Source organism: Perna viridis, chromosome 9 (genome assembly GCF_037379345.1).
Source record: "Perna viridis isolate PV_CMFRI_1.1 ecotype Kerala chromosome 9, ASM3737934v1, whole genome shotgun sequence".
NCBI lineage: Eukaryota > Metazoa > Mollusca > Bivalvia > Mytilida > Mytilidae > Perna > Perna viridis.
Genome location: NC_142453.1, coordinates 1080539 through 1093522, shown reverse-complemented (window position 1 = coordinate 1093522; position 12984 = coordinate 1080539). Strand labels below are relative to the sequence as shown.

Below are 12984 nucleotides of genomic sequence, written 5' to 3'. Positions count from 1 at the left end.
CATTTGAAGTAACAGACACGTCGTTTCAATTACTTATTCATTGCTAAATTGAATTTTTTGACTAACTGTTAAACATTCCCCGTTTTTATTATCAATTGTTGACGTAGTACAATTTTGTTTTTCGATAACCAAGAAAAAAATATCTCTTTTCAGGTGAAATTGTATCACAGGGTTTTGAAATGAAAGGCAAGTAACTGTTTTTGAGGAGTTTGATTTATTCATGTTTACAAATATGACCAAATATAATTAACAACAAAACTACTGTTAGCCCTTTATAGAAAAAAAGATGAGATTAGTTCCTTAACTAAAAAACAAGCTACTAGCAACAAAAATACCGAACACTGATACATAATCAAGTCTTGTCCAAAATATATTTGACAAAATATGATGTTGCAAAGGTCCTAACTAAGTACATGCATTTCAAACGAAAATGCGGGTTAAATCAATTGTGGCATGAATATACGGTGTAGTCTGAGTTTTAAATTTGAATAGTTCCTTAATTCGTTTTTGGTGAATTTGCCGTCCTTTATGTTGGCGATTCTGGCGTTTATTCTTTGTAAATGTAAGAAAAGTATGGACAATTCACCATGCTGCTTGATGAACTAACGATCACACTCAGCCTGAGGAAAACAAACATAAGAGAACCACTACTAACACAACTTTGGAGATATAATAAAGTAATCCAGGAAATAGAAAAGTAAAATCAACACAAAATAACACCAAACCAAACAAAACAAAAGGCAAACAAACGAACAAAAAAAAAACAAAAAAAAAACGAAAAACAAAACAAAAAACAAAACGAAACGAAAAACAAAACAAAAAACAAAAAACAAAACAAAACAAAACAAAACAATAAAGAAATAAAACAAAACAAAAAACAGAGATATTGTTATTCTGATTTTAATTATTTCTGTCTAAATGGTTATTTTTGTTTTACTTCTTTCGGAAGCGGATCTACACATGCTTATTTAGCATATAATCATATAATAAAAAAAAGCGTGCCCGACAAGAAATGAATATTTGAACTATATCGTTTATCCGTTAAACGTATATGTAATAAAATGCCATTTAGCTGTGTTTACATTTTTCTTTCAAATGAATCTGGGTAATTACATAAGCCTAAAACGGAAGAAAATATTTAATACTTCGGGTGGAATATTTAATAATGAAATGTGACTTAGATAATAATGCTCAGAACCCTAGCCGGGGGCTAGGGCGCTCTGCCCACAGAGCAACTGGAATGTCTGCCCCAGGTGGTGGAATGGGGTACCCCTGGCGTGTTACGTGCTGGGGTTGTCAGGCTATGAAAGGAAAACCTGACTGCAAGCCATAGTGGTGCACCGTGTTGGGAAAGATGCCACGTTCCTCGCACGTTAAAGAACCCTACTGTGGTATTCTCTCGGAGTATGAACCATAGGGCTCCGCCACAGGAGGCTAAATTGCCCGACCCTACCCACCTCTCCCTATTTCCAGTGGCAATCAAAATTTGTCGACCCCATTGTCCTTATGGCCCCATCCCTTTTTCATTTCATCATCATTTCATGTTTGTTCTATCATCGTCTGATTTTAGCTGAAATATTGCTGATCGGACGTTAAACCCCAACAAACAAACAATCTTACATGTAGCCGTATATCTTTAAATGGTAGCCTCGAAGAAGTACTGTTTTTATTTTTATCCTTAACAAGACAATATAAAGCGAACAATTATTATTATTGAGCCGAATAAGCCATTTTGTAACTTTTGATTTTTTTAGTTCAAAAAGTGAAGTAAAAAAAAATACGCATGCAAATATAATGAAAAATATGCATGATTTTAAGTTCCAGTGGCTATCGTTTGCATAAGTACGTCTGTAATTTTGATTATTTTCTGAATTTATAGTTCAGTATAATAATGCTGTATATATCCTATACTTTGAGGGACATTTTCTTTAAAATTTGCACAAACAGGTTCTATCGGTTGACCTTTTATTTCATTAAAACATTCTTTTGAAACAGGTTTTCTGTTGTAATACCACAACACCCGGAATGTGTTATTCAATTAAGTTGCAACACATTATATTTGCGGATCATGAGGAGCTGTGGTGTCATAAGAACGACTTTTAGGTAAAACAAAAATAAGCTGTGAGATTATTGCTTTGTATAAAATACTTGTTTTTGGGATTTGATACATCGCATCTACCCCAAGCAACTTAACACAAATGATACTACAGACATTATGATGTCAGCCTCATATCTTGACCTAGACTTGGATATCGTCGGTAATGAAAACTATTGATCAAACTTTACGACAAACAAGATTGAAGTCATCACCATATAAGTTTTATGGTCGACATCATGAACTCGTGAATTCTTACGGTGTATCCATCTGCAACATGTAAACTGATTTGTTCAACGCGTCATAATTTTCCTTTCCTCTTTCGTCTACCCTAGGATTGACTTTTTATGAGCAACTCGGCGGGTGTTTCTAGAAAGGCAGAGGACGCTTACCCTACCGGTGTACCAGGTCAATGTTCCCAGTTTTCAGTAGAGTCTGAGTTGCTCATTTTTCTCTGTTACTTTATGTTCTCTGTTTTCCCTGTCTGGTTTTTGTCCCTGGGTTACACTTTTTCCGCTAGAACCTTAGGTCCCTTGATTACTCCTTAAAATCTTCATTGATGTCAATGCAATAGAGCTGATGTAGCATTTGTTGACTTAACTCTTTTGAGAGCAGTTTTTTTCTAAATCTAGATACAGAGTAAGCAGACAGAATATTGAAGAACAATTAACATTAATAATGCCAATAATCGAATATGAAAAGTGAAAAATGAACACGTGTAAAGTTATCAACGTATTTTATTTATCAATCAAATAGTTTTTGTTAATGTACAAATTAAACATAGCTCCAAATGTATTTTGAGGTGAAGAAAACATTGCTCCCACAAAACTCAAAAAATACAAACCATGTTAGCAATTTATAGTGTTATAAAGCTTTAACTGGATGACAAAACACCCATGAAGTATTTATATATATACCGTACCTATAACAAACAAAACAAAAACATGTCAATTACTTGTCAGTTGCAAGTAGTATTTACTTCTTTACGACTTCGCAATTGCATTCCTATTTATCGTTTAAATTTATGAATAGAATTACATTAAATCGATAAATATTATAAATATTGTAAAAACCAACCACCAAAGCACGGATCAGAAACAACCGAGATATTGGACAATTCATCCTTTTACGTACATTTATACCACATTTATAAAACTAGGAGATGTTGTGAGATTTCTAATGAGAAAGTCAATTACATGTACAAAATGTCAATCACTAAACAATTAAACATCTACATGTAACCAAATGGTCTTCATTGATGGACAAAACACATACAATAGCACAAGCTGTAAAAGGCCCAAAATAAATGAAGTGAAACTGTTCATACAGAAATAAAATTAATCTGTACATAGGAAGGAAAACGAAATAATTAATAAAAATATCAACGACAACAACCGGATTACAGGATCTTGGCTAAGGACAGGCACATAAAGTACTGTATGTTGCGATGTTAAACATATTTTTAAGCGCTCAATCCTCATCCTAACCATAGACAGCAGTAGGGAAATACAATAATAAATCTTACTAAACATTATTGTTGAATTCGGATTCGACTTTTGAAATTGAAACAGACGTAACTACTACAGATTCTTGAATATCAATCAAGAGTACGTTTATTTGTTCTGTGAATCTGTAAACAATTACTTTAGTGTTCAATTGAATTTGTGAATTAATGTTTCAGTCAAATCACTACGCTGTTGCTTTACTTCCTTTAAAATAATAACACATTCGATAACAGAAACACATAATTTATATATATCCTGAACGAGTGTCAAATTAAAAGGGCACGGCATCTTTTTAACATTAAAAATGGTCGTTTTAATTATTTTTTTGTATTAACATTAAAGAATATTCAACGCAACGTTTAACAAAACAGAGTCTGTCATGTTTATGAGTAATCAAAGAACAAAGGTTATAGCGGTAATCAACAGAATGTAATCCAGGGACAAAGACCAGACATGGAAAACAGACATACACTACAAAGAACATAAAGTAAACAAAATCATACATACAAAGTAACAAAAGTAAATGAGCAACTCGGACTCCACTAAAAATTGAGAGCATAGAAAAGGTGCACCGGTAGGGTAAGCGTCCTCTGCTTTTCTAGAAACACCCACCGAGTTGCTCATAAAAAGTCAAGTCCGGAGTAGAAACACAAGGAAAGGAAAACTATGACCCGTTGAACAAATCAGTTTACATGTTGCAGATGGATATACCGTAACAATCCACGAGTTCATGATGACGACAGTAAAACGTCTGTAGTGATGACTTCAATCTTGTAGCAACATAACCCTATTCTAGAAGCCTGTTTGTTAGAGTTCTAGTGCGATAAAAAATGTCTGCGTAGTTTCGGCAAGAAAATTTAACAAAATAAATCACTTATGGAATTGGAATCATATTTTCGATCTTTAACTTCTTATGATCGATGTACTTTGATAAATATCTTGCTCGTATTTTATTTATCTAGAACCATATTTAACATATGCTACTAAGATATTTAAGTAATCATCTGTTCCACGTTCAACCACTTTATAAGCTGAATAAATGTTTATACTCGTGATAACTGAAATGGATTGTACTAGACTTTTACCAGACTTTTGAAGCCATACCAAGGAAAAAAAGAGGTGTCATAAATATTGAACTAATTGTATTATACTGTTTCCTTTCAACAAACTATTCATAATAAAACTCTTTTGAATCTTCTTAATTAAAATTCCAATGGAATGGAAACAATCATAATTTGAATTTTACATAATCTGTAATCGTAAAGCGACAAAAACCTTGGGAATAAAATCGAATATTTTATTATGAATATTTATTATTGCTTTTGTATCGCGATCCTTTAAGGATTGTGTATTGGTAGCTGGTAAAAACTGGTTTTTCCATCCATTGTAGTTATTCATAAGAACATTAAGGAACCAAAAATCATTAATCCGTCAAAACCATCCCTATTACTTTTTATAGTTCTTGTGTCAAGTTGTCAATTTATAAGGAAAAAATATAAGAAAGATTTGTAAGACGTTTTCCAGACTACTGCTTACCTTTATTTTTATATCTAGACTAATTTCAGCGATACAGTTTGTTGCTCGCTGATCACATTAGTTTGACAAAACATTTTTTACTTTAACGTTCGATTAACATTGGTGAAGATTATTAGGACAGGATATTCTAAGTTTAAAACATCATAACAGGTTATTCTTCCGAAATGAGTGTATTTCGTAAATCAAGTGCTCTCACTCTTCTTTTTATGGCATTAAGTTTTCTAATTTCAATTCAATTTGTCACAGGGAAAAGGATATACGATGTTTCAGATATAATAAAGGTATATACGAACATTGGTCCAAAAATGTGCGCAGAAAGATGTAGTAAATATTTTGACTGTGGTTCTTTTGTTTTCAAACGAAGCAGTTTATATTGTGAACTGATAAAACCAGCACCCTCCATACAGTTCATCGACGACGAAAGCTTCACTTATACAGACATATCATCTATTTTTAGAGTAAGTATAGTGATACCTGTCTAAACCAAACACTTAATACACACGGATTATGTCAAAATTACCTGTCGTAACTGAACAAAAAAGTTGAGCTCTATGGGAGTTTGGTTTTATAGGAGTTTGCCTTTGAGTTTAAATATTTGTGTTGTAAAGGAACAAAGCTCCACTTTTCTATTTTAATTTTACAAACCTTACATAAAACAAAGACATGCAGTAACACACCACATAACCAGTCTTCAATAGTTTATCGGTTGTTGCCCTTTTGAAATAATTATCATATAAAATGTGTATGAAAATGGCACTTTGCAACACTTACCATTCTTGATTTGGTTGGTTGCAGTGGGGCATAAAATGAATGTATAGTATTCTTACCAATACAGATCTCAATACACAAAAAGATTATCGTTACCTAAAAAATAGCATTTGTAGTGTAAAAGAGCATCTGTTGTTCGTTGGGTTTTAATACACCATTAACTATATCTCCATGGTCAGTGTCTGAATAAGCAAATTGCTTAATCCTTTATCTTTACATACGGATATATTGGTGATGTGTTGTCCATTAACAACCCTTCTTTTGGTAATTGTTACCTTCAATATATTAACCAGATCTCGTTATGAAGGAGACTACAAAAACAGTTTTTTTCTGCACCTTTTGGCGGCATACATCTCGATTTTGACAATAGTGGTCATCTCAGCACTAGGTTGTTTGATTAAAAAGATGACTTTAAATTCAAAATCCTTACTTTTCTTTACCTGGGCAGAAATATATTTTCATCTCTTGCATATAGTATATATTTTTCACATTTGATTTGCTACACTAGAGCAAATACTAACTACTCTGAAGGGACATAATTCAGATTCTATGTGTTTGATATAATAGTATTTTAGACTTTGAACGAATAACTACTGGTTAGCAAATCAAACCACAAAACGAACGAATGTAACTATGACGTTCACACGTACTTGCTATTAACGTCATCGATGTTGTTTAAATGTGTACGAAGTACCCGCCCGATGGTTTCTAGAAAAGCAGAAGACGCATGCCCTATCGGGGTACCTGGTCCATGCCATCATTTTGTATGGAGTTGCTCAGGTTCTTTTGTATCTTTCTACGCATTATTTTTGTTACTTGTAATTTGTGATTTTTTGAATGTGTATCTGTTTTCCCTATCTAGTCTTTATCCTTGGAATATTCTCCTTTGATTTCCGGTTAAAACATGGTTCACTCGATTATTCTTTGACAGTTATTTAAAACTTATCGTCAAGTTATCTTTCGTTTGTAACATGTTTTTTTTTTCTTAGATTTGCTTCAGTGCTTGTATTTTGTTGCAGTCTGAAGATAATATTTGCTGGCCAAATCCTTGCTCAAGTGGGCAAATGTGCACCATGCCGACAAAAGGGAAACATGTTTGTTTGGACATAGGTAGGTAAAGATGATATATCAATTATTCAACAAAAGGTAGGATGAGAATTAAAACAAAAACGGATATTGTGAAGCCCAGCATATATTATTATAATTTGAATTCAAAATATTCACACTTTTGAAACGTTGCATAGATAATTCGTAACTTTGTTTTTTTTTCCCAACATAATTGACAATTTTCTTTATGCTTATTTGTTACATATATTGACATATTTTTCCTTTTGGACATATGTTTATGTTTTGCGTGTGTTGACATATAAAATTGACACATGTTTCTCTTCATTCCTGTGACGTTTCCGTTGGTTGCAATTGGTTGATATGCCTTTTCTTTTATTCTATTCAACTTTCATTTCCAAGAATAAATCTTAATAGTTTAAGGTTGAAAGAGTTAAGATTGAAATATCATTGTGATTTTCCTCTATAATAATGGCATTTGTACATTCGCTGTATCTGTTTTCAGTGTATTTCATAATTGATCCATTACAGACACTCACTTCACAAGTACTGAAAAAAGTTTCATAACTGCAGAACGAGGTATGTTGAATCACAACAAATATAAACTATACAAAACTTCCTATAATAAGGATTTCATTGGATAATTATATAATAATCAAACGACAAATTATAATAAGTTTATCGTTTTATTACCATATTAAGATATTTGTTGGCAGGCATACGGTCTTTATATGATAATACAAATAGTTTAATCTGTCTAAACCAAACCCCAAACTATGAAAACCTGGCACTGTTGAAATTTCATTTTATGATTTTGAAAGCCGAATACCTGTCTAAACGACGCAAATGTTAATGTCAAAATGGGTCGGTTATGCCGGTTCACTGTAATTTTATTTCAAAGAGTAATCAAGGGAACCTAGGTTATAGCGGTAATCAAAAGAATGTAATCCAGGGACAAAGACCAGACATGGAAAACAGACATACACAACAAAGAACATAAAGTAACTAAAATCATACATACAAAGTAACAAAAGTAAATGAGCAACTCGGACTCCACTGAAAACTGGTAGCATGGACAAGGTGCACTGGTAGGGTAAGCGTCCTCTGCTTTTCTAGAAACACCCGCCGAGTTGCTCATAAAAAGTCAAGTCCGGGGAAAGGAAAACTATGACCCGTTGAATAAATCAGTTTTCATGGTGCTGATGGATACACCATAACTATCCACGAGTTCATGATGACGACCATAAAACTTCTGTAGTGATGACTTAAATCTTGTAGCAACATAACCCTGTTCCAGAAGCCTATTTGTTAGAGTTCTAGCGCGATACAAAAAGTCTGCGTAGTTTCGGCAAGCTCTGGCATAACGCATGAGTTGTGATATGAACACTCCATACGCAGGAGTCGAAGAGAAACAAAGTGAAGGCAAACAAAGTTCGATAATGCCGAAAATGTTACAAATCAATTGTAACTGCAATTAATTTATTATAAAAAAAAGTGTCTCCAACTATATACTATATATTCTACATATACATGTTAAACAAAAAAAACAAAAACAAAAACAAAAACAAACAAAAAACAAACAAAAAACAAAAAACAAAAAAAATTTACCCTAGAATGACATTGCGTGTTCTTTTTTCCCAGCAGTTTTTTTGTTTTTGTTTTTGTTTTTGTTTATAAAAAATGTAACATAGCATCGCTCGTTGCTTTTATAATATATTTAATATCAGATTATCAAATCTATTCAAAGGTTCAACAAACTTACTATATATAAGGGTCTGAAAAATTCTAGTCGATGTTAGAACTGTCAAATTTGCGAAGTGAATTTATGGTCTTTCCCTCCGCGGGACTTGAACTCGTACCGCTGTGACATCTATGTTAACACCGCCTGCACTAAGTCCAGCGCCCTAGACTACTCGGTCAGCTAGGCTATATGAAATACAATTGTCGCTGGTTAGGTCATTCCTCCTTGTAGGATTAATCTATGGCTGTAACTTAGTACACGATGTATGGTAGTACGGAACAGTTCATATAGGTGTTATTATGAAGGATATAGAATCGAATAAATGATACATGTCACAACAAATCAATATCATACAGCGTCTTAGAATGTAACGACTCTATTCGCTACATTGTTCCATCGTATCAAATGGATACAGGGAAGTTCTAACATCGTTTGGAATATTTCAGACCCTTCTATAAGTTTACATTATCTTCCCTGTATCACTTTGATCCACTTGCATTTGTTTTTACTATTTCTACATAAGATCATTTATAATCAAGTGAAACAGCTTTCACAAATGGAGTATTCAGGGAATGCATTTATCTAAAACATAAAACATTATATCTAAATTCGACATTTTGCCTCAACGCATTCAAATTTCCGATGCATATATTTCATAATAAGAAACACAGTTATGGAGATACTCACGGATTTTGTATTATATATCTTCTTATTATAAGTACTACTCTTTTAACTATTGTACCGGTCGCACCTTTCAGCTGTATGTAATACAATATACCAGTATCAATAATGGAGAACAGAGGTTAAGTGCGCAATAAAATTTATTATAAACGACCATTTCAATTGAAAAATCTTTACAAATCAGTGTCTTTGTGGTTGTTAATGACTTCCCGTTTTTACCGTGATATTGCGTTATACTGACCTATTTTGACGATTGCCTTCGGTTTGGTATTTTTGCTATTTTCCAGTTTTCCATATTTTTAGAGCTACAAAACGTAGCAATAGGTAAAATTGCATCCCAACACCCTGATGACATCGATGAATATGAAGGCTTATATCGTCCAAATGATGCAATTGATGGTAACATTGAGAATATGGCTCATACAACGTTTTATAACGAGTCTCTCCATGATGGAATCTATTGGATCGTTGATCTTCTCACTAATTTTCTTGTAAGAAAGGTTGAAATCTTCAACCGAATATCCGAATGCTGTTGTAAGTTATATTTAAAAAAAATCATTCGAGCATAATTGTTTTGCAGTCTTTCATGCACGCTGTTGACATAACAAAATGTTAATTTGTAATTTTAAAGGAACGATCGGATAGTTTTAAGCTATTACATGAATGGAAAAAAATATTACAATAATGGTTTTCGGTATGACGTCATAATTTTAGTTTGTCCTTTTACGTTTATCTGCAAGTATCTTTTGTTCATATATTCTTTACTGCTTTAATCACCGATTTCGACATGTGATAATTTTATGTTGCCCGTTTGTGTTGTTATATATCGGAACCAGTAAATACAAATAAAATGCGACAGTTAACGCGCTATAAAGCATATTACATTATTATTATATTCTGTTTTATTATCTTGCAAAATCATACAGACATACATATTTTCTATGCACTAATAGTGATTGAAAGGATGTAAAATTAGTATCTTTTAATAATAGTTGCCACAAAAAATAAATTGGTAAATTTAAAAACATTATTTTTTAAAAAAGAATCTGTCCAGGAATACTAGGCGGGAAAATTTATTGAAAAGGAAGATAATTAGCAAGAACATGTTTTTACAGAATCCATATAAAATATAGTAAGATATTGGCTATAATAAAGCTCAATTAATTTAAGAAAAAAAAACAAAAAAACAAAAACAAAAAACAAAAAACAAACAAGCTCGTTGGCCTCTGCTTTCTACATTGAATTTCTAAAGTATGTTCATTTAGAGTCATCCTTGAGAAAAAATTACTAGAAATATCAGGTATGATCTACCTTAAATCTACTTTTCCATCGAAATTCCTGTACCAGGTCAGAACTATTGCAGTGTTTCCAACTATCTTGTTTAACCTTGACATTGCAATTAGCCTGCATTGCGTATTTTCTTGTTTGACCTTTTCATTTGGCTATGGCTTAGACTTTATTTGTTCGCTAATTCTTATATTACCCTTTATTTATTGTAGCTCATAGAATGCAGGATATGGATGTTACCGTCGGCTTGAAGAGGGAAGAACAAGTATTGTGTGGACATTTTGATGGCCCTGGAACGTCAGGACAACACATTGTCATAAATTGTCCCGAAATATTTCTTGGTAGATATGTCAAACTTGAGTTACTCAATCCAAATGTAAACAGAGCATTAAATGTAGCAGAGGTTATGGTTTTTGCATTTGTGTAAAAGTCAAACATCGGAGAATATATTTGTGTTACATCATAAGTCCGTCAATCTTTCCGTGCAAATTGCATGCTACTCATGAATTGTTCTCTTCATATGTTGGTAATGGATTCATCATGATATGTGGTTTACAGATGCATTTCATTTTTAGGTGATTTTAGATTTAAATGCCTCCTGCTGTGACATGCATGATCGTTCTATGTTCATCAAAAACAAATGCTGTAAATTTCCGAATCGCAATTACTAAATTAAAATATTAGTGCATTTTGTGAATACAAATTGTGTGTTAAAATAAAGTGATGTACACTCTACAATAGTCAATGATTTTCAATCTCTCAATTTTCCGGTAGGAATCGATTTTCTGTACATTGGATTTATCCCCACTTAATATTTCAGAATCTCCTTGCGAGTCTGCCCGTTATTCCGCCAGTTTCATCACAATTATCACGACTTCGAATTGATAGTTTGATTTCAAATATAAGATTTGGCTGAATATAAATGTTCCTTAAATTGATTTGTTAGCGATAGTGATAGAGAAAGTTCATACTTCATACTTTAGACAGGAAATTCAATTGTTTTTGTTAGTTTGAGTTATGGGACTTATTTATGTGATTTTTTTTTTCATATATCGCACTTTTCTTTAAGAACACCCCTTTCCACATATGAATCCTAATTCCTTTGATTACTCTTGGAAAGGGTAATCAAGGGAGCCGAGGTTATAGCGGTAATCAAAAGAATGTAATCCAGGGACAAAGACCAGACATGGAAAACGGACATACACAACAAAGAACATAAAGTAACTAACATCATACATACAAAGTAACAAAAGTAAATGAGCAACTCGGACTCAACTAATAACTGGGAACATGAACCAGGTGCACCGGTAGGGTAAGCGTCCTCTGCTTTCCTAGAAACACCCGCCGAGTTGCTCATAAAAAGTCAAGTCCGGGGTAGACAAACGAGGAAAGGAAAACTATGACACGTTGAATAAATAAAGAAGTATTACATATAGTTAATAATTATATCAATACAACATATTCAGTATTTGTGTACAAGACTTTATTTTAGCCAAGACATGATTTGAAATAGCAGTTACGTGCGTCTTTCAATACTATATAAATAAGGGAGTTATTATATTATCTAGTGGAGCCTGCATAAAAAGCAATATTAGCAATCATCCCGAACTTAAAAAAAAGCTTTATGTACTTAGAAGTTAGTTATGAACGAGAGTAAAATGTATGCTAGTTAACGTTGCTAAAGTAAAACATAAGTTTGTTTAGAAATACTATTAACGCGGTCAAAAACAAACCTAATACAGTTAGAAATGTTTTATTAGTAGACAGATTTTTATAAATTATTACAGATGAATTATATATAACATACCGAACGGAAGGCGTTTAGGAAAATAAGTTATCACACGAAGCAAAATATTGTGTATTAAATGTATCTTAAATACACGACCAGTATTTAACATCGTATGTAAACAAATCGTCCCGTAGAAACCAACATATTAGTTGGTTATTATAGTCGGCGTCACATAAATAACATACTGTTAAAATTTGAATAAAAATATTTTCTACGACTTTATTGACACCTACCGTCGTTTAAATTGTCTTAAATGACTTGCTCATTCGTTTAGCCAAACGGCTTCTCCCTAAACATTGAATCGTTAAATTCCGGTCAGATTTTAATTCTAGGTGGCAACATTTACATTGTAAAAAGTCGGCCATGTTTACTGTGATCAGGTTGCTAGGAGATGTTGTTTACGTTTAAATGGTTTGTCCAAAAACCGAAGAACCCAGAATGCAATTCGGCGTTATTTCGGATATCTCGGATTTATTTTACGCGAACAACGTATAATACCGAGAAGTTGCTCAAGCAG

General features: G+C 32.8%; 1 protein-coding gene across 1 annotated transcript; it reads left to right on the top strand.

The window, feature by feature from the left end:
* The first annotated feature begins 5092 nt into the window (after positions 1–5092).
* On the top strand, positions 5093–11416 carry LOC148606037 (uncharacterized). Its single transcript, XM_088545250.1, has 5 exons — positions 5093–5594; positions 6924–7014; positions 7501–7548; positions 9695–9925; positions 10891–11416. The coding sequence occupies exons 1-5, from the start codon at positions 5301–5303 to the stop codon at positions 11103–11105; spliced, it is 879 nt and encodes a 292-aa protein (XP_088401376.1). The 5' UTR covers positions 5093–5300; the 3' UTR covers positions 11106–11416.
* The last annotated feature ends 1568 nt before the right edge of the window (positions 11417–12984 follow it).